Genomic DNA, 26,158 nt, shown 5'->3' on the forward strand with positions numbered 1-26,158 from the left:
GGGTGAAAATCACCCGACCACTGTAAACTATATATGAAAATCGAGGTGTAGAGCATCACCCACCCACCTAACACCGAGTCTCAACACACAGTGCAGCTACTGAGAGAAAGAATGTTCTGGAGATAAAGGAACCATGTCTATAATAGTGTTGCAATATCACTCAGTGAACTTCACCAGGTAAGCCTGTCCAGGGCTACAGGAACATTTAGATTCAAACCAGCTGTTAAGTATTCTCATTATTTAAAAAGCTGGATGTAGTAACTCAAAGCATCAAGAACCTCATCATTAATCCATATTTTCCCTTTCACCAGCAATATAACTGGCGACCAGGGTGTAAATTCGAATGTTTTATGTCGTTTTTTTAAACTTGGCAAAAAATTTATTACCTGCCTTATTTTTCGTTCAGTTGATAGGCATTAACCATAAGCTACCTCTAGACAGTCCTATTCAGATTAGAACTGGCATGTTGTCATAACGGTGAATAACATTCTTGAATAACCATTGCCTGTCATCGCCTATAGGTTAAAGCAGCATAGAGCTTTGGTGTAAAAAAAAAATTGAAAGTTGGGAGATTGCAGGGAATGTAATAAAATTTTACAGTATATTGTACCATACACTAGTTCTGGATAGTGTCAGGTTATGCAAACGAAGAATTTCTAGTTTTAGTTTATTTACCAACAAAATTCTTACTAAGAAACGAACATTTTATGACGATATCACAATGATGGAACAAGAAAAATATATATACCCATGGCTTGTTAACGACCTGAATGTTGGTCATGACTAGATAAATGTGTTGGAAAGTGTGTAGGCAACAAAAATGGCAGCGGGTAGGTGCTGGTAAGCCTGCCTGGGTGCGGCAACACATACGCCAAACATGTGATGGACAAAAGGAAATAAGGCTCAGGGGTCCGTCCAACGTTCACACTCGGATATTGCAGTAGCTCTATCCTGGTGCTTCTTTTCATCTTGTCAGTCACATGTTTCGGGCAAGTGTGGGCGCACCCTAAATTCTGCAGAAAAATCCAACACAAGGAATACGTTCTTCCAGAAGAGAAGTCCTGAGTGAATGAGAGGAGTCAAAATGAATTAACAGAGAACGGAATTCATTTATAACAGCAGATTGTAGCACCGTTGTCACGAAAGTTAGTCATTAATAATGTTAGCATAATAAAACAACCACGAAATTCGGCAGTAGTCTTAAGGCAAGATTCAAATATAGAGCTGAAAGAAAATAAAATGTTCTTCAGTGAAAATATAGAAAAGTTCGTTTCCAGTAAAAAAAAAAAAAAAAAAAAAAAAAAAAGTCCCTACATTTCCCTCTACGTAATGAAAAGCATGATGGTGAAAATAATGAAATCAGTAAAGCTACAAACAACTGGAAACAATCACAAATTAAGAGAGCAAATATTCTAAGGTTACAGTACGCTAGCATTAAAAAAAAAAAAAAAAAAAAAAAAAAAAAAAAGGTAACACTGAAAAGATTAAATGAAGATGAACTGAAAAAACATACTGAAGAAAGAACAAAGAGAGAAAAAAAATGTGAATTGCATTTTACTGAGGAAGCCATCTGAAAAGGCAAGAGTCTCACGCGGAGATTGACTGTTAGCAAAGAACTAAATAATATCTCATAAAATATGTAGGGCACGTTATTAAGTACTAGGGTAAAACTATAAAAAAAATAAATTTATAAATACCTTTATTCTAAAACTATTTTGGATCAATTAACAGCATCAGTGTATAATGGTAGTACATCAGGGGCCACAGTGAGGCAATACTTGCCCTGAGGAACATGGATCGAGGATGACACCCTGGGGAAGGTGTAGTGGTAACTGTTTCGAAGGACACTGGGGTATAAACTCGTTGATGAATGGCTTAATTATTCATTCGATGTTTAAAAAATATTCCTAAATCACGGAGAAATGTTACGGTCACTTCAATTCACTGAAAAGGGATGCCAGAACAACTCTAGTGATTATCCACGCATCAAAAAATTATCAAATGTAAGCAAACCATTCCTTCGGCATTATTACAAAGTCAGTAAATACCTTGGATATAAAACCATCTATCTGAACAGTTAGGATTTAAAAGTGGGTACTCAGCTGTAGACCATCTACATGCAGTGCATCAGCCAATCGAGAGAAAAAAAGAAAGAAAAGCACAAAAGTAAGTCTGAAGATGAACACGACTAAAATAAAAGTACTTTTCATCACTAACGCTCATAGAATCGTATCTCTAATGATAAGGTGGTTTAAAAAGTTGAGGACTATTGTTATTTACGTCATGTGAAGCTGTCTCAAGATCCTGCACGGCCATGGGAACATCATGAAAACGTGCGCACTCCCAGTTATGACCTAGGAATAGGAACCTTGGCAACTCACGAAACCTATGGAGAATAAGCTGAAGGGTGCACGAAGAGCAGTGCAGACATCAGTGGTGAGAATATAGAAGAGACAAGAGGACAGCAACGTGGTTGAGAGAACACTCAGAAGTGCAGAATGTAGACGTGATGAAGATTGATAAAATGTAGGAGGGTGCATAGAGGCCAAGAAGAAGGTGGCTTGATATGATGAATGAATGTTTGAGGAAACAAGGTTTTGATGAGAAAAAAAGAACTGATGAAGTAAAAGAAATAATATTTAAATAAATATGTATGGAGATGGGCATGACGAAGAATTTTTTTATTTTTTTTAAATCAGCGGAATGGTTCTACACCACAGGCGTTGCAGGAGCGACTTTTATCGGGTGAAAAACATTTATGGATGGCGGGGTGTGTGGAACCCAACGGTTCGAGGGCTTTAAACATAAAAATCATTGATACAGTGGCTCATTTCACTGGGTAGCTTCTTATGCTTTAGTGTTTTTGCCTCTGGACTACTCCACACCGTTTGTTGACGTAGGAAATGGGGTTGTGATGATTATGATGATGGCATTCTTGATACCAAAGTTTCATCTCTATAAACTATGGGGGAATGCGTCTTTTCTGAAGCGAGAAATACCGAAAGCTACTAACCTAGCATCATGGTCATACATTTACAAGAAAAAGTATTAAACGCTAGAATGCACACACAGTACAATGTCTGCAAAATATCCATTTGTTTAAATTCATCTGTTCAGAAAATACCTGAGCATTTGTGCGCTAGAGATGACTGCACATTACATGCATAATTTCAGTACCATTTCCAGGTTTATTTTTCTTTTTAGATTTTTTTAAATACAGTATCTGTATTATTACTGTGGCAGCTTCAAAGGTGGAGCTTCTGATTATATTTCTGCTTTTTCAGAGAAGATCAGTAAATAATAATCTAGTTAACACGTAATTCTATTTATACTATATCAGGTCCATTACTCTTCACGTTCTAGGCCTTCTCTGCAAGAAATTGTTCATTTTCCAGCGTCCTGTCTGCCTTCTCTTCACTCTGCTCGTTATTCCATGGCTGAATATCGGTCGCAAGGAACACAACAAAGATAAGCCAGTTGAGGACGTAGACTCCGGCGGCCAACCAGAACACACTCTGCCACTGGCTCAGCGTCTGAAACAGAGAAAGGAATTCAGCAAAGCTAGTATTTCTTTACACATTCGATTAGACACTAATCTTTATTAGTGGAGGACAATAAAGAGAACCGTACTACAGTCCACATATAAGAGCAACAGTGGATTCAACTGGAAACTTTACTGAGGTACAGGTAACATGTAAAAATATACAAAACCATGATTAGCCTAACTAGAAAGCGCTCAGAGAGCGCATTCCTCCGCCAATTTCATTGTCATTAAAAAGGATCCGGATCCGGATGCGGATCCGTGGATATAAGATCCGGATCCGGGTCCAGATCCGCCCCAAACTTCAATCAATTCTTTCTTGGTCCATGGCCCACCTTTCCATAAAATTTCATTGAAATTCACTGAGAACTTTTGAAGATATTGTGCGGGACACTCCTGTTCCGAATCCGCCCCCAGATTTAATCGTTTCTTCCTTGGCCCATTGCTGACCCTTCCACAAAATTTCATCAAAATCTGATCATGACTTTTTTAATAATCCTGCTAACAGACAAACACACAGACATATAAACAAACAAGCCAACGCCGGCAAAAACATAACCTTGGTGGAAGTAATAAATAGGTTTTCCCCCAAAACACTCCCTAGACTATCCCCTTACAACTATTAATAAGGTAAAACTGACTTCGAGGCAATCCACGGCTCTTCACACAGAGGAAGGGATATGTGGGCTGTGCTCCTGATGCAGCAGGGTCACTGTGGGTGCTCCCGCTCGATGTAAGAGGATAGGATCAGCACTCTATACTTCCTGACACGAGAGGATTCTCCACTGATGTCTCTAGTCGTTACAGTAGGCAAAATGTATCATCTTGAGTATCCTAACATGTGAGGGTTCTCCACTGCTATGAGATAGGCTGTGAGGGCATATTAATGACCGACACTGGAGCTGTCTTCTGCAAGAGAGGCCGGTGTGTCATGGGGGTGCTGTTTTCTGCTGACATAGTGTGATACAAATGAAAGAGTAATATCTTTTGCTGTGTTGATCTTGGGAACTAGCTCCTTCCCTTTCAGTGCCGTCTTCAAAACCTGGGATTTCACCTAAAGTGAACCAGAAGAAGCCTATTCCTTGAGAAGCTTTAGCAGGAGGGCTCGTGTCAATATGAGGATTATTCTAAGACCAAGTAGCAAAGGACTGGAAAACTTGGGACCAGACAAGACTGCGACCCGATTTGTTCAACTGCTCCATGTTGCATCAGCGCCTTATATTATTTTGCTCCTCACATGTTGAGACGCCAGCATGCATCGGCACTTGAAAGGATATCAGGTCTGGATCAAGCATCACCTGCAGTGCTTTAATGAGTCTTAATTACCGTTTGGCCTGACTTCTCACCTCCCGCACCTCTACACACAGCTAAATTTCCCGAATATTTTTACTGCCCCTTGCTGTGAGTCGCAGCACCAAAATGAACTGATATGCTGTGAAATAAAGATGCTGTACGGTTTGGTAAAGCTCTATGTGTCTGACCTTCATTATCGCTGAGCATGTTTTTCAAAGATTCTCACTGGAAGAAAAATGTCTGCTTTAAAAGCAGCAGCATTATGGTTCATTGTTCTTACTGAGGGATCATAAGACTGAGCGTTCACCGGTTGCTTTGAATAATGGGCACAAACACGTGCTTCAGAATATTAACACAGTACAGATCAATCAGCTCTGGAATATGATACAAGCGAAGTCAACAAAATCAGCTCCGTGGACATTTAGAGATAAGATGTATAGTTGTGCACAAAGAAAAACTACCTTAACCGTGTCCTCTCCAACCTCTTTGTTATCAGCAACAATTTCGTTGAGCTGCCGTATTACCCTGCCATATAACGCCTAGACACAACATAATTAATTTAACTTGGGGCATTATGTAATTTCATGGCAGTTACTACAGGTATATAGAGTTTATTACTATAGTCGGTTTGTTTTCATCTGACAGAACTAGGATATTCCCACAACTTAAATACTAAGTCCTGGTTATATGAAATTCGGTGAGTTAGTTATGAAGGAAGAGTGAGTCTCCGTGTTTACCAGCCAAATCGACCTTGCGCTCTAACTACATTTGGCCATCAGCTGAGCTGATGTGGGTTAGGGACCTTCATTTGAGTATAATAAAAGCTCTATAGATACCTGTGGTCTGGTAACTTGCCTGTTGTGTGGTCATGGCGCCCACGATGACAGGCACACACATGGTCACCAAGAAAGCCAGGGTGTTGCTCACGCCGTATGCTGTTCCTGTGGGAGAAAGGGAGGTGAGAGAGATTTGCACCACATCATGGATTTCACTAATGCATTTTTATTTTCAATAGGCTTCTCACCACATCTGTGGGTGGGAAAAAATGATGATGATGGTGATGGCGATGATGATTATTTTCTCTTTTTTTTTAATTAGAGGATTGTACCTGTAACGTTTTAATAACAATATTGGCGATGGCTTTTTATTGTTTTCTAGATTAAGGAATGGTACTGCACGAAGTGGACATAATCAGGATACTATGCAAAAGGAGAGTATGACTTGGGAAAGGCTTACCATTGTTTTTTTTTTTTTTTAAGGATGTAATGGTTTGTCTGTGGTAGTTGAGAGGGGGAATGGCGTGCGGTACAGTCTGAGTCACCTTAAAGTGTGTTATGCTGCCACTTGACGTCACGGTACTGTAAACACGGAATAGATGGACCACTTAACCCATCGACTGCTATAGGTACTGGAGAGTGATGGTACTTAAATAACCAGGCAGTTCCGCTGACTGGTTATGCAAACGTTCAACTCCCTCTCTGTCCCCGAAACGAGGATTGTGGACTGCAAGAGAGGAGAATCTATAGCCTGCAGTACACTGGGGTCACATTCACACGAACCTGGGGCTATAACTACTACTACTGCCCTAGGTGTCTGCAAACTAAATATAATCTTCCGCCGTAAGCAGGAATAAACAAAGTTCTTTATTCTCGGTCAAAATGTTAATTGTCTTTATTCACATTTTCGGTGGCCTAGGTTTCTCTTCAGCATAGATCGTTAGCCGAAAAAAATACAAATTATGCAGTTAGCAGTCAAATAAGTAGAAGCAGGTAACTGTTAAATTAAATTTCTTTTCCTGTCCTGATGTTTATTGAATTAATTATTTAATGGTTAAGCTACATGTACAAATGAAAAGTTGAACATGAATATGCAGTGGAAATTTGTAGTTTCAACGGAGCCATCACACAGGCAGTACATAGCAGAGGTTAAAACTGTATTTCATATTGATCCCTTGCGCCTTTATATTTAGGGGTGTACACTAGGTAAATGTTGCTGTTCTTTATTGTATTGTATACTTAGGATTAAATTAATGTTATCCTGTCATTTATTAATGGTGCAGCAAAACAGATCTCAGCACTGCCGAGCAACATTGAATCACAGAGATAGAAATGATACGATAAATAACAAGACAGTGAGAGATGAATTCGAAGCCCAGTATTGCGATCTTTGGAACTCAACCAGCTTCAAAGAATATGGTGCAGGCGTTTCATAATTCTTGGACTATGAGGAGTTCGACATTACTTTCCTCAATTGTATAGCCATGAGCAAATGTGTACCAGCAATTCTCTGCAGACTTTGGCAATGGAAAATGTTGCATGAACCACATTTTATGGAAGGGCAACATGAAGCACACCACAGAAAGGTATAAGATTGGATGGGAACTGTGGAAGGCAGGACGCAATACTGGCAAAGGATTATCGACGACTTTTACCCATGAATGTACCTTACCTGCAAAGTTTGGAGAAAGGTCAAGATGGTTCGCAAGGTGTCCCGAGCAGATGGCACCAGCACAGGCCGTACCAACACAGAGGAAGGCGACAGCGAGAGAAGCCTTGCAGCCCGTGTAGCCCACCACCACCAGCACAATACCAGGCATCATCAGGGCTGGAACACAGGAAACATAGGGTAGAGGTGTGGTGGTAGTGATGGAGTGATGTGGTGAGTGATGGTGACAGTGCTCGTGGAACTAGGGGTTTGGTTTCAGCGAGTGAGAATGTAGACGTTCAGTTAATGGTGACAGTGATGGAGTGATTCAATGACTGCTAATGAAAGTGATGGAGTGATGCAGTAGATGATGATGATGGTGATGGTGAAACAAGTGGAGTGATTCACTGAGTGATAGTGATAGTGAGTGGTGGGAAACAGTGTATGATTGGGGACATAAAGTCCACCTAACACTTCACCACTTCTGAATCTTACCCTCCTCTGCCACAGATGATTCTCTTTTATATGAGAATCACTGGTGAAGGAGGTAGAACAGTGAAGTGGGAACAAATGAATGTTTTTAAAAATCTGTTTATTGCATAGAGGGAATACTGTTAATTGCCTGTGTGGTTTTGCAGGGGTGTCGACTATTAAGAGTGGAACAGAATGAAAGACTGGTGGAAGAACAAAGGAAAAAAAGTAGTTGAATTCGATTTAATACTGAAGTTGTGATGTGAGTGCATTCAAGTACTTGGGTAGTGTGATGAGTAAGGATGGAACTTTGGGGGATGAAGTACGTGAAAGGGTACAGCAGGGAAGGAAGGTTGTTGGTACACTGAAAGCAGTGATGAGAAATAGGGAGGTGAGTATGGAAGTTAAGAAGTCACTGCATGATGGTATTGTGATCCCTACTCTGACGTATGGAAGCGAGGCGTGGACCTTGCAAGAGGGGAACAAGTCAAGAGTGAGAGCAGTGGAAATGAGTTACTTGAGAGGAGGATGTGGAGTGACGTGGAGGGACAGGTTGACGAATGAAGAAGTGAAGGAACGTTGTGGGGTAGATGTGGATGTGGTTGAGAAGATTAGGAGAAATACACTGAGGTGGTTTGGACATGTGGAGAGAATGGAGAATGAAAAACTGACTAAGAGGGTGTATGTAGGTGAGGTGGAGGGAGGGAGAGGGAGGGGTAGACCGAGGATGAGGTGGAGGGATGGAGTTGAGAGGTATATGAGGGAGGGGGGGTGAGTTGGGGGGAGGGTAGTCAAATGGTGGGTGACAGAGTGACTTGGAGGCGTTTTGTCTGCGGCCACCCTTTGCGGGATTAGGGCGTCGGGCTATAGATAGATAGAGATTTTATAAAAGAAGGAGGGGCATATAGGTTACTGCAGGTAAGATATGTCACGTGATCAATGAAGAAGAAGAAATAGGTTAATATGAATTTGGAAGGCAAGTGAACGTAATTTTCTCAAAACAGAAGCTGCCCAATAAAGGTACAAAAGTGTAAGAATGATTGTAGAAAAAAGTATGAACTTGTAAAAGATGATAATGAGAATACTATAAAATAAATGAGAAATCAGGGAATGATCGAAAGACATCTCTAAATAACTGATGAATGGAGATTATTAGAGCAGAAGGGTTGTAGACACTGTTTGATTTGGATATGCATGAAGAGGGAAAGTGGTGCCCAAGAGTGTGGCAGTGATAAAGTGACGAGCGGTGAAAAAGAAAAAGAAAAAAAAGTGCAGTAGGTTTTAATGAGGTATAGATGAAAGTGCTGTGGACTATAATCAAGAAAGCTCAAATGAAAGAAAATGTTGTGGAAATACTGGAATGACCTGTTTATGGAACACTTAAAAAAAAAAAATCGCCTTCCAAAATATGATGTTGGTTAAGGTACCCGTTACCGATAAACGAAGTTGAAGATAAGAAGCAAAACTCTACGGAATTTAGTCGCCGTGTTTCATAAAAAGCCAGTCCACATTAAAAAAATATACTGTACTTCGGCTGTCATTCTGTCATCTTTGACTATAGCCTCACCAAAAGTAATAGGCTTCTGCACATTCACACAGTTGATATTTCCTGACGGTTTAGAGAAAATTTCGTCCACAACTTTTCGATATATCTTGAGAGAGAGAGAGCGCACGCACGCACACACACACACACACACACACACACACACACACACACACACACACACACACACACACACACACACACACACACACACACTGTATCGCCTCGTCTTGCCAAAGGTGGGCCATAATTATGAAGGAAGGCTGTGACAGTGCCGTTATACTTAAGGTGACCGAGGTGAGCGCAAAAGTTAAGAATTGAAGCTAATTTGTGCATCTGATGTGGTAGATATGTAATGGTAAAATCCTGAACGGCTTTTATAAAACTGTGTGCAGATGCGGCAGATAATACTATGGCTTTTAAAAATTGTGCGGGCGCTTTTTCTCTTGTCATTACTTTTCTCTCCGTTGAATATTACCATCAAATCTAACATCGCTGCAACTCACAAACAGTAGCAAAGAGCCTCCTGGAGTTCTTGACTTTGATGTAGCCTCTTGTCACCATCCAGTCGCCCAAGATGCCTGTCACGGTGGCGCCAATGAACTGAGTTAAGAATGGCAGAGCGGAGAGGATCCCATTCTGTGGGGGTCAGAGGAAACTATTCTAGAATGCATTGTTATTACTGTGCTGGGAGACTCCAAATGAACTTCAGCAAACAGACGTTATTCTTTATTTCATTCTCGCCCCTCCAGACGATTGTATCAAGCTTAGAAGAAAGTTTTCGAACTAAGGGGTTAGATATAACAAGGATTAATTAAATCATCTGGAACTAGCAAAATTAAACGGTACAGAGCACGTCATCTGGTTCAAAGATGATGTACGAACAGACTGAAAGATTATGTGGATATGTGAAGCACCATAGCTCATTATCTCTTTGAACCCTTCAGGCCAATGACGTCTGCTTTTATTGTATTCATACTAATTCTGTAAGTTTTTATTCTTCTTAGTAGAATTCTTGAAATGGAGAGATTAGGTATAGCCTTCACTAACACCTTCACTATCAGGGAACACTCTTTTGGTGAGCAGAATCTACTGGCAGCAGCATTAAATATCTATAATATATTATCGCAGTGATGAGGATGATAGTATGCGATGTCATAAGTTTCTAGTGCTAAATACTCTCAGAAATTTCTGAAAGATAATTATATTGTAAAATATCAGCAGGATCTAGAATCTTCCCTTTACAATCTTTGACTCACACTGGTGATGGAGAAGCCCAGGATGGTGGCCATGTATGTGGGCAGCTGTGTGAGGAGGAGGTTGAAGCCGAACATGCTGCCGATGTGGGCGAAGGTGGTGGCCCAAAGAGGAATACTGGTCATGATGCTGCGCCACGGGGTGCGGCTGGGCTGGTGGAGAGAACGGCAAGTGGCTGATCTGATAAATAAGCAAAATTTCTTCCAGTTCGATTCTCAGACCGACCAGATTCTTGAACAGTGTTTTCAGTATAGAAATTTCCAGCAGATACAGCATACAGAATGGTTACATACACAAACTCAGGTTACATAAAATCTTTGTGAAATGAAGAAGCTCATCACACCCATCCTTGATAACCTACCATTCTTGCGGAGGAAAATCATATATTGTGTAACAGTATACGCTTAGTATTACTTTCATCTCCATCAATAAACCACATTTCCACACCACAAGACACTCATTTTGCGATGCACTTGACAGAAACTCACACCTCGAAAAATTGTCAATCGCATAAGTACACCACGCTATGGTAACTTGTTTGTGAAATGAACACAAAACTTAGTAAATCATGCGGCAATGTTAGGCGTTAGGAGCATCTGCGTGATTCTGCAGCACATGGCTTGCCTCACGCACAATCAAGCACGTATGAACAGTTCTTCACCTCAGTCTTCACAACAGTTTCTGTGCTCTACTGGTGAACATTGCAATACCGACCATGTTTTACTGAAGATTCACCTGAATTTAAGAAGCATAATTAGTCTTCTTAAAGGTTTTCATACTTAGGTACCCTCCTTGCTCCTCCTTAATCCGTCATTCTTCCTTCCCTCCGTGCCTCACAATCTGTTCCTCATCCTCCCCTCTCCCAAAATCTGGCACTTCTCTAACATCCCACCTTTTTCTTGTTTGCTTCCTCCTTCAGGCCTTGTATTATATGATTTTTTTCATCGAGTGAGATCCGTGGGTGCTGCTGCGGTGTGTCATACATGAAGATGGCCCAGAAGAGGACCCAGAGGAGCGACACCCCACCAGTGAAGTAGAACACAGATGGCCAGTCCAACCAGGCGATAAGCAGACCGCATAGTGGCATAGTGATCACCGTACCCATTGTGTTGCCTGCAGAGACCAAGAAATAAAGCAAAAGCTGAACTGTCTTTTATTCCCGCTTTCTTTGTATAGATTCTACAGTCCTTCATGAAAACAGTAAAATCTTAATTACAAAACAACGTTAATTTCTATTCACAGCGACTATGATAATTACGAACTGAGAACACAAGTTTAGCATATAAAGTGGTTATTGTCCCTGAATGGCATTATGCAAGCGCCATACCACAATTAGCTCTTGAATTTAAATCCTTTTGGGCTAACATCCGACCAACTAGTCTACAAGGTATCAATTTGTTGGATACATAGCTACAACCTGGTGTAGTTCTTTTTGTAATTTTTATTAAAGTGGAACAAATAAGAGGAATTTAGTAATCTCGTATTTGTAGCAATAAGAAGTGTTGTCTTACATCCATTCTATCTTTTGCGATGTAAGCATCCTGCCTTGTCACTGATGATCAAACATACAGATTCTTTCCATCTGAACACTTGACTTTCAAGCCTTTTGATTTAACCACATTCCCCATACACTAAAAACACACGAAAATAGACTTTGGAGAACGCCCTTCTGTGTGTGTGTGTGTGTGTGTGTGTGTGTGTGTGTGTGTGTGTGTGTGTGTGTGTGTGTGTGTGTGTGTGTGTGTGTATAATCATTTAGAAACTGAATAAATACGTGAATAACATGGTGGCTAGACTAGGAGAAAAAAGAAGAAGGGATAGTAGAGAAACACTGCCCTTTATGACTGTGAAATGTTGAAACAATCAAATTCAACTCGAAATTCATTTGACTCAGAGGTGGGTAATGGATTATATTAAGCCAAAGACAGGTGCATAATGGATGTGTTTATTACCTTTTGATTATAATTTACAGACTTGGATATTAGACAGGGTAAAGGGTTGAACAGTTAAATGTCAATAACGAAGACTGACTTGCTCGTTTTCTCTCAAAGCTGTCAACAGTGAGGGATGAGACTGGAAAATGGGATACTCACACATATAGGTGATGGACATGAAGCGGGGTCTCTCTAGAGGTGGTATCCAGCGGGCCACCATCGCGTTTAGGGACGGGTACACCACACCCTGATGATAGTTACAGATCAGTACATCAATAATCACATGGCAAGACTTTGGTGCCCCACTTTTTAACCCCTTCAGTTCAGGGACATAATCAGTATCTTAGTTTTGCCTATCACCATACAATTTTATGCAACACTTTGATCTGGAAGAGTATGATGCAGCCTTCATTAAACCATTCACTACTTGGGTATTCTCCTAAACTGAATGAAATCGATCTGGTACTGGTATAAATAAAATGTGAAGGATGTCTTCGAACCTATGGAGTCAGCTTAAGAGTCGATGTAATGGTTCTATCTGCCAAGTGTACTATTTGTGAACCACATCTATAACGGGGAAAAAATAGGATATCAATATATGGTTACGCCTGTGAGTTGGAGCCAGGATTCTTCAGCTTTGAATGCTGTCCGAATGATTGTGTGCCTCACTTCACCGGGGATGTTGTTGGTAAGTCTCCTACTTTTGTCCACTGTCTTTCCTTGATTCTGAATCCTACCCTACCTTGTTTTTAAGTGGAGTTAAAAGCTTTTGGTTATAATGATAATGAGGGTGAATGTTAATGTAATTCGATTCAGTGTTTGTGTTATTTTAATCGTAAAAAAAGAAAAAAAAACGAAGAAAGGAAGGGGAAAAAAAAAGCATCTCGTGTATGTAGCGTTGCTTTTATGGCCAGCCAGGTTCACTGTTTTGCAAAACTGGAGCAGCTATTAACATTTAAACGAGGCGAGTTTAGGTTCGCCATTTATTTTCGTAGGTGGAAACGTACTCACTGACCCATTGCAGAGATTCAGCCTGCAAGAGTACATAGAAGATACAATGATCCGTATTATCGTCGGCTGAGGAAGCTCCCTGACAGCTTTTCCGAACTGATTGTTTTTGTTTATTACACCTTACTGTTCTCTTCTGTTACATAAAGCCTTCCAATACCGCCATACTCTGCATAAATACCGTACAAATAGGGTATTTGGACATTATTATTTCCAATACCGCCATACACTTCATAAATACCGTACAAAAGAGTATGTGGACATTAACCACCAATTCCAAAAATAAATCTATAAGGAAGAGGTGTAACGGAGCTTCCTTAGCCGACGAAAATGAGAACCATCAAGTCTTCATTATTCACTTTCATTGATGTTCTGTTTTGGTACTAAATCACAGTAGGTTATAGAACAACTACATTTTGACATTCCGTTGGTCTCTTTGAGGATAGTTTGCCACTGTTTCCAATTTACAGCACCATTTTTTTAGGGGAAAAGTTTGATATTTTGGAAGTTATATTTCATACAAAATGAAGAATGCTTCTATACGAAATTTACTGAGATTTGCGAGCAGAACTAGGTTACTATTAGTTCTGTCTGAATGTTTTATGCTAAAGAAAAAAAAATTAATACAGTGACCGAATATAATGCATGTTCATTTTAAATCTTCCGAAAAAAGAGCAAAGCTTTTAGGGAAAAAAATATTGTTTCAAGCCTTTTTCATTTTGAAAAAGTTGGTTTTATTCAGTTCAATTAATAAATCTGGTAACGACCACGTTAAAAGTTTTCGTAACCTCGAAAATTACGATGACTTTCTTATTACTTTATTGCTCTTATAGCTACACTGTTTTGTCAGTTTGTCATACCTCTTCTAGTTAAAAGATTAAAAACAACCTCCATCAATCCTCTCATTATGATGATATATTCGTAGTCTCGTTACCACCAAATGATTTATTCAGCATGGGAAGACTTTAGTAACCCCTATTAGTTCTTTCGTTACAAAGATGTCTTTAGCATGGATTTTTATTACTACCATTCAGTTTTACACAACCCGTGGGACACCACTCGTAGTGAATGAGATAAAGTTTGTACTCACATTAGAAAGTCCAATGAGAGTCCTGAGCACAATGAGCAGGATGTAGTGAGCTCTGGCTGCGAGTGGCGTAAGCAGGGTGAGCAGACCGCCGAGCAGAATGGCACCACCAAACACTTTTTTTGTTCCGTATGTCTCTGCCAGTCGCCCTCCTGGAATCTGTGGCGGATAGGTGTGTGGTGACAGTTATGGGGTGAACAGAAAGGAGTGGGATGGACAGAGAGGTATGGAATGAAAGAAGAGTGAGGTGACAGAGGTGTGCAGTGACTGAGAGGTATGATGTGAATAGAAAAGAGTGGAGTAGACAGAGAGTTGAGGAGTGAACAGAGATATGAAGTGGGCAGAAAGGTATACGATAAACAGAAAGATGTGGTGTGGACAGAGGCGTAAGGTGATCAAACAGATGTGAAGAGAAGTGGGGGCTGAACAGACAGGTGTCGACAGAGGTATGGGGTGAACAGACAGGTGTGGAGTGCAGGGGACAGGTGTGGAAGATGTGGGGCAAGGAGGTCTGATGAAAACACCGGTGGAGGAGTATGTGCTTTATGGTGTGACGAAGCACTGAAGTGGCTGAAGTGATGAAAAAGAGACAGTATGCTTCTATAAGATATATATATATATATATATATATATATATATATATATATATATATATATATATATATATATATATAAATATATTTATATATTTTTTTTTATATATATATATATATATATAGATATATATATTGAGATAGAGTGAGTGTTTCTATATTTATATATATATATATATATATATATATAGAGAGAGAGAGAGAGAGAGAGAGAGAGAGAGATATATTTATATATATATATATATATATATATATATATCTCTGTATATATATATATATATATATAGATATATCGATATAGATATAGATATAGATATAGATATAGATATATGTATATATTTATATATATATATATGTATATATATATATATATATATATATATATATATATAAAACACTGTACATAATACTTTATATTTCTTGCACCACTATTTACAGGGTCGTCTTCTAGGCCTGTGTTTTCATTGCAACTCAGCAGATAGCATTGCTGAAAGCCACTCTTCTCTTGTTAACCAAGTCACCACAGGGTACTGCTTACCAGACTCATTTCATTTGGGGTGAAATACTTCTAGGATAATGATTTTGACTAACGGACAAATATGGAGTTAGAAAGTAAATATTTGACTTAAAAAAAAAAAAAATGTCCATTTATATTTCTATTTATCATCCAATTCTTTTTGTTTTCTACCCGATCAGGAGCGCAGGGACTCGGAGCTAAGCTACTCATTTCCTACATTTATGAGAGAATGACCAGCCTCACTAATCCCTGAGTGTCATTACGTGAGCAAAATGCTCCAACCAACCTTCGGATGTAAGCTATCACCGGTCCCATCCAACTGGAGCATCATAAACCACTAAACAACCAGACGTATTTGGTTATGTGGTTACTATCGAGCATAGTAAATGGTTTCTTGTGTTACAGGAAACCATTTGGCTTACTACTCATGGCAGAGCCATCTGAATGCATCACTACACTAAGTACTACCACTAATGTGATTCACAAAATTGTCTTTGAGATTTGTCTTCTTAAGATCTTTGATAAATATGGCTCGTGTTTCGTTAGTTCACCCATCCACGTCAGTTCACCATGGAGTCACGGCAAGGAAGTGTATTATATCACTAGAGGAAGACTGAAAGCCAATGTATTTCATGGGAGATAAAATATAGAGTTTATTGGAGGTTCGAGTCCTGTGAAGCTGGAGAAACACCTAATTTTGAATTACTTGAATTTGACTCAGAAAAAAATAGGAGAAAACTCACATTAGTTATGGTGTACCCGTAGAAGAATGAACCGAGAATAAGACCCTTCTGAGCACCCGTCAGCACCAGCTGCAATAGAATTGAGACAGGATTATAAGTTTGTTTACATATCAGGACTGTGCTGTGACTAAACTACTGTATGTAACTTAATACAGATAAGCTCTGGCCGTGAAGAGGCAATATAGATATAAATTTTCATACGAAGTACCCCCCGATATATTCTTTCAAATATGATAGAAAGTCAGTCCATGGGCTGAAATCGAACTTTAACATTAAAAAATATGTGAGCAAATTAAAACAACACTGGCCACCGTAACTGGCTACAATTCTCATCTCTCTACCTTGAATGCTGTGCTGCAACAAGAGTCATGATACTGTGTTATATTGACACTGAACTACGAGAAATAAGTTCCTAAAGAACAAAAATCTCTGCTAAGTTAAGGCTGAAGAACAATGGCTATATTTCTGCGAATATATCCAACTGTTAAGAACTTCAGTATTCTTTCCAGTAGGGTCTAACACTTGGTACCTTAGAATTCTCCTCGCCATCAGGGTTATCCACAAAAGTTGCTTCTGTCGTGCTCAGGAAGAATCCCGCGTCACTGCCACCTCGCCAAAATTCGCCTGGCGTTACCCTGTCCTCCCTCACACTCTCGTACATGCCAGCAGAGTCGTTCACCTGACCCAACCGGATAAAAAAGGAGTCATATATTTCAAAGCTGAATTTTGTTTATAATATTTCTGGGTGTATTAGTTCACCTGCCTCGACAGAAAATGAGTCGTATATTTCGAAGATGAATTTTATCTCTAATTTTGCGTATATGATTCAACAACAACAAAAAAAAAACAATAGTTATGTATTCGTATAACACCTCTGATCAAAGCGAGTATTATACAGGGTGGCCCATACATAGCATTCCATTTCCACTCCACTGGGCTATTTCTCGTGTGTTGTGGGAACGGCTCGGTCAATGATATTGTAGTCTACCCTGCATCAGTCATTCATTTCCTACTCACATTGTCACAATCACGCCCACACAAGCACTCTGAGCCGTGTCCGTTCAACCTTGTATATTATTTTTTTTTTTTTTTCCTGTCACCAGACTACTGTATATTTTTAAGCTCAGAAGAGACTTTCCGAACTACTTGGGTCATTAGTTGAACCCTCTCTAAAGCTGAATAGCTGAATAAAATCGTCTGAAGATTGCATGAATAAAACTAGCGTCCTGTGACTGAAGGGACATAGGCTGACCCCTGCCAGTGCGATGCAGTATGGGGTGGCGGTGGCGTCCGAGGGCTGGGTGGTGTTGTGGTGGTCAGGGCGGGAGACAGCCACGTCCACCATGGCCACGATGGCGACGGACATGTTGATCCGCATCATGTACAGAATCATCACTCCGAGAGACGTCAGTATGCCCAGTGAGAGACGGGCTGGTACCGAGTCTGCAGGAGCGAAGAAGACTTAAAATTATAACCTATCAACTACACGAGAGTCATTAAGATTTCAGTATGGTTGGAGGTTTTTCAATCATATAATGCCATCAAGGAGAGCAGCCTGGTTAGTTACCCTTAAATACCCGTAAGCTGGACTATGGTAGCCTACCCTTGGGTCTCTATCTACCCTCCAAGGAGATGAAATGGTATTGGCCATTGTTGTTTTATTATTATTATTATTATTATTATTATTATTATCATCCATCCATCCATCATCCAATCCTACATTGCCCCATGAGGAGCGTAGGAGCTCGGGGCTAGGCAGTTAGTCCCGACATTTAAGATGAGAGTGACCAGCCTCACTCATCCTTAGTGGCATTACATGAGCAATCAACCCCAACCATCCCTTGGATATAAACCTTCACCGGCTCAATCCGATTGGAGCGCAATAATTATCCATTAAACCACCAGGTGCCAAAATTTGGTTATATGGTTACCACCCAGCTTAGTAAATGGTTTCCTGGTGTGCAGGAAACCATTTGGCTTGTCACTCAGTGTAGAGTCACCCACAGGCAGAAGGAAAAGGAAAGAATGAAGGAAAGAAACACAGAAGAGGATGGAAGGAAAGAAGGATGGAGGAGAGGAAAGGGCAGACACCCGACAACAGCACTACATCGAGTGAGTGGATGGTGAGCGCCCCCACCTACCACAGTTTTATTATTATTATTATTATTATTATTATTATTATCATTAATTAGTAGTAGTAGTAGTAATAATAGTATTCCGCATCGTTTCCCAGGAAGTGGAGTCTTAATTAGGTCATGTCCGTCCATCCGTACATCCGTTAGTCGGTGCGTCCGGTCGTGCGCTCCACCCTGTACCTCAGATACCATTCGTTGGAATTTTCTTATATTTTTTACGACTGTAGGGCCATATAGGAGGAGGATGCCCGTCTTTTCGAAATCTTTAAAAAATCCAAGATGGTCGACTTATGACTAACTCCCTCTTCCTGAAACTTTAAATCATTTGTATCTCCTTTACTTTAAATGATTGGTTTAGAGGTCGTCAAGAAGGGAATATCAGTACTTATTATTAGCTGCAGTGGCGTGTTGCCGTGACGTGAGGAAAGTGCCTGTAATCATCTGTCCATCTACTGCCAGACGCCCCAATCTCATATTTTGTACGACAGTGGTGTAAAGCTTGTCTAATAAATAGGAGAGAAATACTATCAAATATTAATATTATTGTGCTGGTAGCCATGAATTTTCTCCCGTGGTAACTCAGATAAGCTCTCTCTCTCTCCCCCCCCCACCTTAGGGAAGAAAGGATGCGTGGATGATGACGATGATGATGATGATGATGATGATGATAATGTACATGTATCGACTGACTGGGGACAAAAGTGTATAAGGTCAGTGATAATTCTTTTTGGGAGATTCACCACTTCACCCAGACATCGTATATATTATTTTCTTTTTTTTTTTTTTTTTTGCTTATGAGAAGTTTTGTGGAACGATATGGGATAGATATTTCCTTCATTAACTCCTTCATTATGATTGACCTTAACCCCTTCAATCCGACGACGTATTTATTTTCTTTACTACATTCAGACGATTTTACTCATCTTTGGAGTGACTTTTCGAACTGAAGGGGTTAGATTTTCAACCTTCATTTACCCCTTCACTTCAAGAGGCCTCGCAAATGTTAAATAAAATCGTCTGGAGATAGCAAAATTAAATCTATATATACCTCATCAGACTGAAAGGATTAAGATCAATACAAAATCATCTGGTAGCAGAAGGAATCAACTAAAAAAAAAATGGGGGGCCCCTGAGTCAAGAGGTTGAGAGAAGGATGGATATTATACTGCACTGCATTCTGGGTTTTAGCATATGTTGGTTTATCAGTATTTGCAAGGAGCTTATTTTCAGAACTATACATAATCCAGTGCTCCACACTTAATTTTCCTATTCGGAACTCTGTGTCATGATATAGTATTGGATCGTATTCTAGTAACAATAAAAAGAGACAAACGATCCAGCAAGACTATTAATCATCTCCAACAGAGCTTAACATATTTCTTTAATTTGAATACCCGAGATACTGAAGACAACCTCCCAGTTGAGGGAAATATCTTTTTAAATTCAGTGGCCTTTTCCTCTGGCCAGTAATCTTCATATTGGAACTAGACCTAGATATGATTAACGTTAGGTTTCTAGGCCAAGGTTTTCATAGATTAGAGCTCAAACACACACACACACACACACACACACACACACACACACACACACACACACACACACACACACACACACACACACACACACACACACACACACACACACACACACACACACACACACACACACACACACACACACACACACACACACACACACACACAAGATAGCGGGGATGTAATGCAGTATGATAGCTGTGCAGACTTAACTGGCTGGCTGCAATACTCATATCAAACAACTGTCATATTGCAGGGTATGTGGTGGCGGAATGGTTAGCAAAGTGACCTTTAGATTGAAAGGACGCGAGTTTCATCCCAGATTTAAGCAAAGAACTGGTTAATTATTTGAATTTTATTACAGCAAACTTTACTGATCTTCCAAAAGACCCACTAGCATGTATTAAGAACAACCCACCTAATACATCACACCATCCCTTCATGAGACAGCCCTAGGATGCCTTTATAATGGACGGTGGGTATTAGTGCTGAAGTTATGATAAGTGAGGGTGTGTGGTACGCAGGAAGATTGCTGGCCCTAAGGGAATGGGTTGTCAAATCTTTGCCTAGAGTCAGACGCACAAAAAAAAAAAAAAAAAAATCATAAAGCCAGACACAAGTGCGAAAAAACCGTGCCTGCCACGAGCGTTGTAATCTTCCAGGATGGAGAGGTATATGAGAGAGGAGGGTGTGAACTGAGAGCAGGGCAATGAAATGGCGGGGGATAGGGCGACATGGAGGCGATTTGTTTGTGGCCACCCCTTACGGGTTTAAGGCGTCTGGCAATAAATAGATAGACAGATAGACAATGACGGCTGTATTAATCCTGTATGCGAGAAGCTGCTCTGAGAGTGTCCTACTTTAGTATAATTATCTCTCAGGTTCTCATGACACTTCAGCTGATGAGAGTCGTCTGGTATTATATAAAATAGGATTCTAGATTTGTAATGACCAGGAGAGGGTTAATAGTGGCAGTATAAACTCTTTCAGTCTCTTTTGAGTAATTCATCCTTAAGCTGCACCAAAATACTGAAGTTTTCCCCTACCATGAGAGATCTAATGAAAGATCTAATTCGCTTTTTGCCACGTATATTTGAACGAACATGTTGCTCTGTTTTTGGCTTTCATGGTTTAACAATTATGGTCATTTACCTAGGGAACAGAGAATCGAAAGATTTCTCTTGTCGCTACCGTGGCATATTGTTTATGTCTATGGGAAAACAAGTGTAAGACAACTTGCCTGTCAGTATTATCCGTTCAGAATGTCAAACTTAGAATGCGAACCTCATTTCAGAGCTACAGACAGAAAATATCAGTTATTAAATGTTAAATCACGGAAGCAGTTTATGTAAAGTAAATGATTAGTCTATTTGTTATTTTTTTAAAGAGAGGTGGTAAAGTTAAGTGGGTAGGATCGACTAGTAGCTCTTGCAAAAGATCATCCCCATTTTAGCCACGAAACTATTTTGTTAACAAATTGGTCAGGAGGGAAACTATGACCCATTTCGAGAAATGTTATTTTGCCGGTTATGCCCCTCGACGCAGGTAAGTGGTCGAAGTACGTGTTTGTACTGAAATAGCCTAGATGCCCAAGAGAGAGTCCCTCAACCGTATAAATTCTCTGTTTCTAAACAACTATTCCGAGCTTGACCCTGGATCTGGCATTAGATCTTAGGAGCAGAGATTTAGCAAAATGAGGAAGTTGAGAAAATATAAGATGTGAGATAAAATAAAGAAAAGAAAAAGAAAACAGAAAAGATGATACCACAATAACAAATGGAAGTAGTTCGAGAACAGGTGAATAGTTTTAGGAAGAACTAAATATGTGCGAAAAGGAGTATGAAATCTATCGGAGAACGAAGGTATGGTGGATATAAAGAAATAAATTAATAAAAAAATATTGGTTAAAAGGGAAGGGCATCCGTGGGTTTGTTAAGATGTAGCGAAAGCATCAGTTTTTGGAAGGAAGGGTGCTGTGTGTGTTCAGGAAAAGCTAAACGCGTAGTAAGAGTTGTGTGTTGGAAGTGATGAGAAAGTTGTAAAAACAGTGAACACGAAGCTTAAAAATAACGACTTGTACTGGAGAAAGGTGTGTAATGTATAAGATATGACATACAGGTGCGATGAATTGGTGTAATAAAGTGTGATGTATAAATAAGGTGATGTATAAGTGTGATGAATAAGATGTGGTGTAAGAAAAGTATGCCTTGTAAAGATAGGCACTGAATATTGTCCAGCATGGTATAATTCAAAGATATAAAGCTGGATGGAGTAACTTAGAGCACTGGAAAGGATGGACTGGGATGCGGACTGTTGGCGGGGCAAGGTGTGAGCAATGGACTACTACACCCTGTACAGGTGTGTGTTGTAAGTTGGGCAGCATTGGCGATGGGAAGGCTTAACCTACAGTCCGACGACGTAGTTGGTATTTTATTTTTACCATATACAGACGATTTAGTCTGGCTTATACAAAAGTTTTTGTAGAGGGAGTTAGAGGTAGCCAAAATTTACCCCTTCACTATAGGAGGTCCCTTAAGAGCCGAATAAAACCTCTGAAAACTGCAAGAAAATGTTAAGAATGTGTAACCAGTTTGAAGGAGTTAAATCACATAGGTAGAGAGGACAAAACGAGCTGGCATGGTGGTGAGGTAAGGCAGGCTTCGTGAATACTGTCATTATAGATGGAGTAGTATGGGCGTGATGGAGTTATTTCCAAGAAGAAAAACAATGACAAGTACGAGAAAGTAAGACCGCACTTTTCTCACATGTCTTATGACGCAGGTTAAAAATAGGTTGAATCATGACTAGTTACATGATGCGCAGTAATCAGCTTATCTGAGTACTGTACAGCATGTCGGCCGATTCACACAAATATCTTCTGTCAGATAAAAGACTGAAGGAGGAATGACAACTGCCTAACCACTTGAATTCGGTGACATAGATTATTCGTGTTACCATCACATAATTTTGCTCAGTTTGGAAAAGAATGTCAAATTTCAGAGGTTAGACATAGCTCTCATTTACCTCTTCACAACAAGAAGTCTCCCTTAGCTGAATATTTTCGTCTCGAGGTAGAAAGAACAAACCTTTGATGTACGTCACTGAAAATCAGGAATTCATGTTGCAAAGACTGGTTTCAAAGATTCAAGAGATATCTGGTTAAGGGTTCGTTACTGGGCGACAAGGGAAAGCCACAAACACACGATACTCAATTATCAAAGCCTCAGTGATGTAACACTATCTATCTATATACCTAGGCTGCTTCCCCCAACGAAAGGGAGATAGCCGAGACAGGACAATACACCCCAATTTACTCATCCACACACACACACACACACACACACACACACACACACACACACACACACACACACACACACACACACACACACACACACACACACACACACACACACACACACACACACACACACACACACACACACACACACACACACACACACACACACACACACACACACACACACACACACACACACACACACACACACACACACACACACACACACACACACACACACACACACACACACACACACACACACACACACACACACACACACACACACACACACACACACACACACACACACACACACACACACACACACACACACACACACACACACACACACACACACACACACACACACACACACACACACACACACACACACACACACACACACACACACACACACACACACACACACACACACACACACACACACACACACACACACACACACACACACACACACACACACACACACACACACACACACACACACACACACACACACACACACACACACACACACACACACACACACACACACACACACACACACACACACACACACACACACACACACACACACACACACACACACACACACACACACACACACACACACACACACACACACACACACACACACACACACACACACACATATATTCATTCGCATCTGCCCCAAGGGGAGGACATTATTCAGCATGTTTTGATGTACGATAAACTTTTGTATGAAAAATGTTACGTCTCCATGAATGACAAACTAGAAAGTTCTGTGCTCGATAAAGTGTGTTGAGTACAAGAATTATCATCTTTGTTCAGTGAAAGGCAGTATTCACACCAAGCAATAATACACTTATTTCTGACATTGCCAGAGGACGCCTTCCTAACTGTAGTACAAAGAGGTGTGTTTCTTCTAAACTGTACAGTATGTGTATAGCCACGTTTATATACGTATGATCTTTTTTTTTTTTCGTATTCGCTTTTGTTTTGATATCCTGGTAGAGTAAAAAGTTACGTACAAAGGCATTTCACTTGAGCATAATTTTTTTCTTGCCCACTTCAGGTAACCTCAATTTTACAGCATTATTGTGATGAACCGTTCCGGTAAACTGCTAACCTGTTGACATCTACAACTATTCAACACTAATTTATCATGCAGCACTTTACGCAGCAGTTGGAATCCCAGGGTAAAAGAATCCTAGGATCAGCAGTATCATTCAATCAGTGTGAGCTATATTATAAAAACATTACAATCATATGCTGCGTTTTATGTCTCTTCTTAGTACACATATCAGTTTGGAATATATTTACTAGATGATAATCACGGATTTTTTTTTTTTTCGTGTCTCATTCCTGTATAAGTAATGTGCTGTTATTTTATCAGAAACTTGGGTTGTTTAGTGGTACATAATTTGTCATGTCGTATATCAGTATGATGCATTTTTAATTCCTTGTTACAGCAAATACAAGCTTATTGAAAGTTTTCTTGTTACTCATATTCCATGTTTTGTTTTTTTTAATTTCTTTCGTGAACATACAGTAGGTACCTCTCTTACCCCCCTCCCCTCGCTCACTTGTCTGTTATGCTTTGCTTTGTGTTCATTCATGTCAGTGTTCTTAAATTATAAGCGTTCGTGCTCATTTTGATAATGCTGCAATTAGCTAAACTTTGTTCTCCACGCCCTCAGTTGCGCAGTTGCTGCTTTTCAGCCTGTATTTTGCGTTCATTCCTCCTCTCGCCAGTTAATCCACCATGCCATTTTCTTTTTCATCCACATTCTGTATACCGTTCTGAGTCTCCGTCTTCAACGCCACTACGCCCTACGAGATCTGTATCTAGGTTATCGTTGTTTTTCTCGTGCCCTAATTCTCTGTTTTCCCTCCTAGTGTGCTAGAGTAGCGGCACATGGGAACACATCTGCAATACTTGAGTTTGTTATTAGGGACGATCCATTAACGCTTTTCAGTACAGTATCATTATTTAAGATAGCTACTGCTGCCTCTACACTGTGTTATGTAAATTAAGGGTATTTCACAATGACGGGAATAATCATCAACCTCCGTGCCAACCCGTGTTGCAGCGCACCTGACACACTATTGGTGGTGTAAGGCGTGTCACTTGCCATTACCTCCATTGCCATCGGTAGGCCTACTCTTCTATAGCTGCGCCGTTCCACTGCCCCACCACGTTTCCAGCCTCTCAGTCCTTTTCCGAATGCAATTTAAAACTTAGATATTAACATTATTATTTACGTGTGTTTCTGTGCCACGTGCAATTCTTGAATATTAGAACTTTCCCTCGTGCGAGTACAAACAATTATTCGTAAAGAAAAACACACAGCTGATACTCACCGCAAGTCGGAATCGGTTTCATTTTGTAAGTTGGCAAGATTTGTTTGTAAGGAGATTCCTGTCTAAGAACTGCCGTAGTAGCCTACAGTACTGCCACACCACTGACTTTCCTGGGACTTACAGGACACTCAAGACGAGAACAACATCATAAATGAGCGGCGTCAGTGATGTATAGCTTATCTTTAAAGAAATACTCCACACATTCACTGATTACAAATGATTCAAGACTGCAAGCATGGGCGAGAGAAAAATGAATGTAGGAGCCGCTTTAGAGTGAACACCGACGGTTCTAGCACGATAAGAAGGGTGCTCGACTGCTTGAACAAAACTTAAATAGGTTGGAAGACATGGAGACGCCAGAGAGGGACTTGAGGTGGTGGGGGAGGGGAAGGAGAGGAGCGAGGAC

At 40.2% G+C, this 26,158-nt stretch overlaps 1 protein-coding gene across 1 annotated transcript; it reads right to left on the reverse strand.

Annotated features, from left to right (window-relative positions):
- Positions 1–3,359: 3,359 nt before the first annotated feature.
- LOC145392357 (sialin-like) lies at positions 3,360–25,541 on the reverse strand. The gene is made up of 12 exons (XM_080266758.1): positions 25,487–25,541; positions 17,664–17,854; positions 16,941–17,090; positions 16,412–16,480; positions 14,562–14,717; positions 12,623–12,710; positions 11,422–11,642; positions 10,532–10,681; positions 9,779–9,911; positions 7,283–7,438; positions 5,690–5,775; positions 3,360–3,533 (listed from the first exon to the last, which is right to left on the reverse strand). Exons 1-12 carry the CDS (start codon positions 25,539–25,541, stop codon positions 3,360–3,362), a joined length of 1,629 nt encoding a protein of 542 aa, XP_080122884.1.
- Positions 25,542–26,158: the final 617 nt, after the last annotated feature.

The sequence above is a fragment of the Coenobita brevimanus genome, chromosome 22 (genome assembly GCF_032717465.1).
Source record: "Coenobita brevimanus isolate Jiangsu-jjx chromosome 22, ASM3271746v2, whole genome shotgun sequence".
In the NCBI taxonomy this organism is placed as follows: Eukaryota; Metazoa; Arthropoda; class Malacostraca; order Decapoda; family Coenobitidae; genus Coenobita; species Coenobita brevimanus.